At 46.9% G+C, this 6,392-nt stretch overlaps 1 protein-coding gene across 1 annotated transcript; it reads right to left on the reverse strand.

Annotated features, from left to right (window-relative positions):
* Positions 1 to 1,354: 1,354 nt before the first annotated feature.
* On the reverse strand, positions 1,355 to 6,056 carry HTR1B (5-hydroxytryptamine receptor 1B). Its single transcript, XM_006772182.2, has one exon. It carries the CDS (start codon positions 5,494 to 5,496, stop codon positions 4,345 to 4,347), a length of 1,152 nt encoding a protein of 383 aa, XP_006772245.1. The 5' UTR covers positions 5,497 to 6,056; the 3' UTR covers positions 1,355 to 4,344.
* Between the last annotated feature and the right edge of the window lie 336 nt (positions 6,057 to 6,392).

The raw sequence follows: 6,392 nt of genomic DNA on the forward strand, positions 1-6,392 counted from the left end.
GATGCAGAGGCATTAATACCTTGTCCCAGAAGAAGGAGTTTGAGGTTGGGAGTGGTGAGCATTCCCAGCCTGTAAACAACTCAGAGGCACTCTGCCCCCTCGTGGACTGTTCGAGGATGAGCCTTGATGAAAGGTGAAGCTTCATTTCCCACACCCTCCCCTTACCAGCCTCTTCGCTTCTGTAAACTCCAGTAGATGCCTCAGTTGAAAGCTTTTGCCCTCACTAATTACACATTAGTTTGGATCAACAATTTCCTTTTAAATAATGTAAAATCCCTGGGCTACTTAATTGGCCCTGTTCTGGTAAAATAAGAAAATTAGATCAACACATTTTCATGGATTATTAGGGCTTTGCATGGGGAATGAAAAAGTAGAGCAGCTGAAAATGAGACACTGAGAAAAGATGTAGATGCGGTGAGGGACTTTGGATTCTTGGAAGACAGCTGCAAACCTCTAGACAAGGACAAGGAAGGAGAGATTGGGTAAAGAAGAGGCTGATGCTATAGGAAATGAAATATTTGGCAATTTCCTCTAAGCCACGAGCTACTATACACCAGCCTAAGGGGTAAATGTGAAAGGTTCCCAACCTCAGTCACTTTTAGTTTAGTTACGTTTCTCCCATTCAGTCTTGTCTGATCTCCCCTAGTCCAACTTCTGGTAAATAGCACTCAGTGTTTCTATGTTACAGGGGTTCTGTATCCTCGAGGGAGGCGATGGGAAATACTGGCTAAAGAGGAGGTATCGTTGGCTGAGATCCAAAAAGGTTTCAGGTATTATGATGGCTGTGTATAGTCCCTAACCCTTGTAAGTAGACTACACTTGAGGTGAACAACACAGCTATAACATGCTCTATTTGCAATCAAGCCTCGCACTTTCTGATTCCAAAAGCCATTTTTCTGGGGACTTCTCCAGTGCCCAGATGAGTCACTTTCTTCCTCTTACGTCTCCCCCAAGCCAGCTTCGAATCCAGCTCCTCCTTTTCCTTTTTCTGTATTTCAAGCACCATACAGTACCTTGAAATCTTATTACCTAGCCGAGAGACTGAATAGAACCTCTAGAATTCGGATCTGGAAAACTCTTATGATAATGAACCTGACTTACCCTCTTTGCAGAATGTGAGATCACAATCTGTCTATTTCCTTTTAAATTCTTCCTCCAGATATTAACTATATCCCCCAAATCATAGCGATAATGCCAGTCCTCCTCGGTATCATTTGTCCTCAATTATTCTCTCTTGAAGGCTCAAACTCCTGGATGCAACCCAAAATACAATGAACCAATCTTTTCATAGTAATAGAATTACTACCCAGAGCTTGTTAGAACACAAAAAAGGACTTTTATTATTTTCCTAAATTTCATTTCCAATTACACATTTGTTGAAAGGTGGAATACCAAAGGCAACTTTCAATCACAACAACTCCATCAAAAACACATAATCTGAGAAGTTACTGCTTGAGTGAATTATAGTCCTTTTAGGGTTTCCTGGTTAAAGAAGAGTAAAACTAAGATAATAGAGAGAGAAAGTGAAGATTATTGTTCTGTAGGAAATTTGTTGAACTCAGCAATTCATTCATGGGTGCAGTGTCCATTTTTAAAAAGGAAACTCTAAAATTCCTAGAAACACAAGACAACATTCATATTTTTGGATGAGTATACATTCATATATTTCTGTGAAATTTTGTGCAATTAAACAAGATGGAAAATGTTATTTATTACAACAGCCAATGAAAATATATTTTCATTTCTATATAAGTTAGACATTTCCATCTCCCATTTATGTTCTGCAAAAAAGCCATGTATCTAGTTTATGAAACAACTATACTATAGGCAGCAGTAACTGAAAAGGAGCTTAACAGTCTTAACTACATAGCCCTGGGATGAATGAGACACTTTTCATAATCATGTGCAATGCCAGATGATGTTTCTAGATCTCTTATAAATACGAGGGTTTGCAAGCTTCTACTTCACACAATATGCCCCAAGTCCAGTCAGTTCAGCCAAATAGTCAAGCAAAAATTGAAGTGGGTAATCTACAAAATGGCAAACAGTTCCTTTGACTAAATTGACCATGTTCTGTCAATAAGAGGACACAGTCACTGTAGGTGCCAAAGAAAGAAATCATTTGTAAGTGGCTATTGGTTTCTATTAAGTTTTCCCTTTTAAGGTCCTAGAAGTTGACTGAATTGCTTCTTCGGCCCAAAGAAAGCACAGCTGAATAAACAAAAACAAACATAACATAAAAACAAATACCATGCTTTATGCACATTCCTATAGGTAGTAAGCTAGATTCCTCCATAGGAGAAATGTCACAGAATGAAACAAAACAAAGAAACCTGGGGATACAAAAGAAATATAGGAGCATCTAGTTCCTAAAAGTTTATCTTACGCCAGTAACTGGTGTAAATGTTAATCAAAATTCCCTTTTTTGTTTAGTTGACCTGCAAAACTTGGAATAGTATATTTTTAAGAGTCATTACCCCAGAGTGAAGGTCTGCATAGTAGGCAAACAGTGCACTTCAGACCTATACATCTACTGTCTCACTGCAGAGCTTCAAGCAGGGAGTGAATTCATTTTACAAAAACAAACTTGCTTCTGCAGACACAAGGTAGCAACTGCAGGTAGCTCTCTGAAGAAGGGAATGTAAATCTTCTTTGGCATATTAAATGGTCCACATACATTTCACTTTTTTCTGTGTAGATGGTCCTTCAGGGCTACTCCTATTTTATTTAGATAATGCATTTTTTTTTTCATCTTTTAGTCTATAAATCTTGCCCTGTGTTAGGAAGTCATTAGAGTGAATTGGGATAAGAGTAAGTATTGTTGCAATTACATAAATTTAAAATATTACTGCTATTATATTCATTGAGGTATCAGGTCAGTGACAGAAATCTGAGGTGCCAACGCTTATCAGTTTCTTGATTACCTAAAAAGTTTGAGATTTGGTTCCATGAATTACCAGCTCAATTTTAGTTTATCGGGACTTTTTTAAAGTTCTTGCATGTCATTTTCTAGCGATCTTTGTTCCTACCCAAAGAAAGGTAAAAGAAACAAGCTTTTTTTTTTTTCCTTTTGATATAGTTTTTGGGGTTCTTACTGCATTTTGAAGATTTTTGGAGAACCAAGCAAGTTGTCTTGGTTACTCGATATGTTAGCACACAAATGAATTACAGATGGGAAGGAGAGTGCAAATGACTATCAGAAAAAAGTCTCATGCATTTAAGATTTTTTTACAAGTCAAAATATACATCCTCCCATTGGCCTTCATTCCTTAATAAGAACCATCCCTATTCATCAGTCTCCCTTACATATCACTGAATTGGATAAGGAATAAAGATGCATTTCTTGTTAAGGAGCAGGATATATCTAATATCATCAGTTTAATCGATTGCATTAATAAGAAATAGAGCAGCTTGGGCTGAATCACCCATCATATCCTCCACTTATGGGGATTTCAATGTGTAAAATGGCAGGTATATGAAATTAGGAGGGAAAAATAAAGCAATCTGCAGATTTTGGCACTAGCACACGTAATGTTTTGTTTGAGTTGTCAGAACTGTGGTTTGAAAAATCACTAAGTAGGAATTTAAAAATCAAAAATCTGCAGAAAACAATCATAGGTGTTGGTTCTCTGTTTAACGCTCTCTCCCCACCTCCCTTCCACCCACCCATCCCATATAGTTTCAATTGTAATAAAAATAGAGATCTTAACATCAGAACTTTGCTGTTAACTCTTCAAGGTTCCTCTGTACCCCCCAAAGCCACACATAGGGTTTGAAGCACCAAATCCACCAGTTTCTCCAACCAAGGTCAAATAAACACAAACTGAAGACTGAAGGATGCCAACGTAACTGTTCTTACATGAGGCTGTAACACAAAGTTCTCCCCAAAACACAAGGTATTAAGTGTCTAGTTCAAGTACTGCCAGGCTGTATGCATCTGTCTCAGACAGGATCCAGACAACAACTAACATGTATCACTGCTCCTAGAGGGCATCGTCCATTACACCAGAGCAGGGCAGGGGTCACCTCTCCATCATAGATTTTTAAAAGTCGCAAACCCCGCCTTGTGACTGGCAGCCGCAGGGCCAGTGCTGAACCCGGGGTTTGAGGGTAGAAATGAGCCTCCTTCTCGGCAGGGAAGCTCTATGTTTAGTGTGCACAGTTCTCCTTTCCGTGCTCTCTCTCCCGGGGCTGTCCTGGCTTCTCAGGGTCCACTGCCCTTGCCCGGAAGACAGCGCCTCGCTCCGACCCGGTAACAGTGAAAGAAGAGTCGACCTACCTGTGGAACCAGACACAACATGGCCCCCAAAGGCCACTTGGGTGACCCCCAGTGCAATGGACAAGTCAACTTGTGCATTTAAAGCGGACCAGTTTATGGAACGCTTGTTTGAAGTCCTCATTGGACATGGTATAGATTATGGGGTTAATGAGGGAGTTGAGATAGCCTAGCCACGTGAAGAAGTCGAAGATGGCCTGGTGGAACCAGCAGGCGTTTCTGCAGATAGGCAGCACTAGGGAGATGATGAAGAAGGGCAGCCAGCACACAATGAACGCTCCCAGAATGATGCCCAGGGTCTTGGTGGCTTTGCGCTCCCTAGCGGCCATGAGTTTCTTCTTCTCCAGCAGGGCGTCTGAGACGCGCACTTTGACTTGGTTCACGTACACGGGAGACCCCGATTCGCTGGGCAGGTCCGGGGCACGCGAGTTAATGGAGGTGACGGAAGACGTGGACCCAGGGGAGTCGGTGATCAGCTGGGCTCGGGTCAAACGTTTGCCGGTCTTGTTGGGAGTCTGTTTCAAAATCCGGGAGCGGGCTTCCACGTAGATGCGGCCGTAGAGGGCGATGAGGAGCAAGGTGGGGAAGTAGAAAGCGCCCACCGTGGAGTACACCGTGTAGAGGATGTGGTCGGTGTTCACCACGCACTCCTCCTGGGCCTTGGCCTGGCGCCAGAAGAAGGGTGGCAGCGAGATGGAGATGGAGAAAACCCACACCAGCACGATCATGACCGCCGCCCTCTTGGGAGTCCTTTTAGCCGAGTACTCCACGGCGTCCGTGATGGCCCAGTAGCGGTCCAGGGCGATGACACAGAGGTGCAGGATGGAAGCGGTGCAACAGGTGATGTCCGACGAGAGCCAGAAGTCGCAGACCACCTGGCCCAGGGTCCAGCGGCCGGCGACCGTATACAGGGTGCTGATGGGCATCACCAGGATGGAGACGAGCAGGTCCGTCACCGCCAGGGACGCGATCAGATAGTTGGCCGGGGTGTGTAGCTTCCGCGTCCGGTACACAGTGGCGATCACGAACGCGTTGGAGAAAGTGGTGGCCAAGGTGATGAGCGCCAGCAGCAGGACCAGTAGGACTTTCCAGGGCAGGGCGACGGAGTCCTGGTACACGGAGCTGCAGTTGTGGGAGGGAGCAGCGGAGAGGTTGGCTTGAGAAACCCCTGTTTGGGAGCCCGCGAGCGGCGGGGCGCACTGAGCGCCGTTCTTCTCCATGCCTCTCCTCGCCCTGGCTCCGGAGCGCAGCTCTGAAGCATGGAACGGATGTGGGAAAGGAGGAAGGACCGCGGAAGAGACCGCAGTCCTGCCCCTGGTTGCTAGTTAGTTTTCGTAGGCTCCTCAGCTATTCTTCCACCCAGGTTTCCAGCTTGAAACTAGAGGTCAAGGGCGCGGCAGCCGAGCCAGGCGAGCGCGTCCCCTGCACTTGCAGTGCGCCCGGCGCTGCCTCCGCGTCTCTGGCTTGCGCTTCTCCACTCCGGGCTTGCTAAGGACTAGCCCACCGCGCCGCGCTCCGCTCCGGCTTCCACCCGGGTATCTAGTGGAGGAGGGCGAGGTATTGTTTGAGGAGGGAGCATGAGCCAGGTGGGGTCTCTTACCCCAAATGCTCGGGCGTTACCTAACCCGGGCGCTCCTTGTGCTGCAGAATCGGCCCACAGGAGTTTCCTAGCTGTGCAGACCGGAGCGGACAGGCCCGCTAGGAGTCCCGGTCTTGCCTTCCCGCTTCCCCTCCCCAGGCTGTGGCAGTTTCCTGCGGCGGCTGCGGCCGCCAGAGTTGGGTGGGGTGAAGTCTGGGAGCCGGGCCGTGCGAGGGGGGACTCGAGGGCTTGGGCTGCGGCTGCTCGCACCTCGTGCGCCACTGGGAGTCCTGCCGCGGAGCGCACGGGTCTGGGGGACCTGGCGCGGCACGCGGGGAATGGGCAGATGTCTGGGGGAGCAGCGGGGAAGCGGTGTGCGCCAGCCCGGGAGGAGCTTGCGAGCTGCGGAACAGACGAACTCCTTTTATAGAGTCCAGGTCCGGTGGTGCTACTCTAGCGGCACGGCGAGAGCGTTGGCCCGCTCCCGAACACCTTCCCTTTCGCGTTCTCCTCCCTCCTTCCCTCCCGCCCAGTTCC

This window comes from Myotis davidii, unplaced genomic scaffold (genome assembly GCF_000327345.1).
Source record: "Myotis davidii unplaced genomic scaffold, ASM32734v1 scaffold104, whole genome shotgun sequence".
NCBI lineage: Eukaryota > Metazoa > Chordata > Mammalia > Chiroptera > Vespertilionidae > Myotis > Myotis davidii.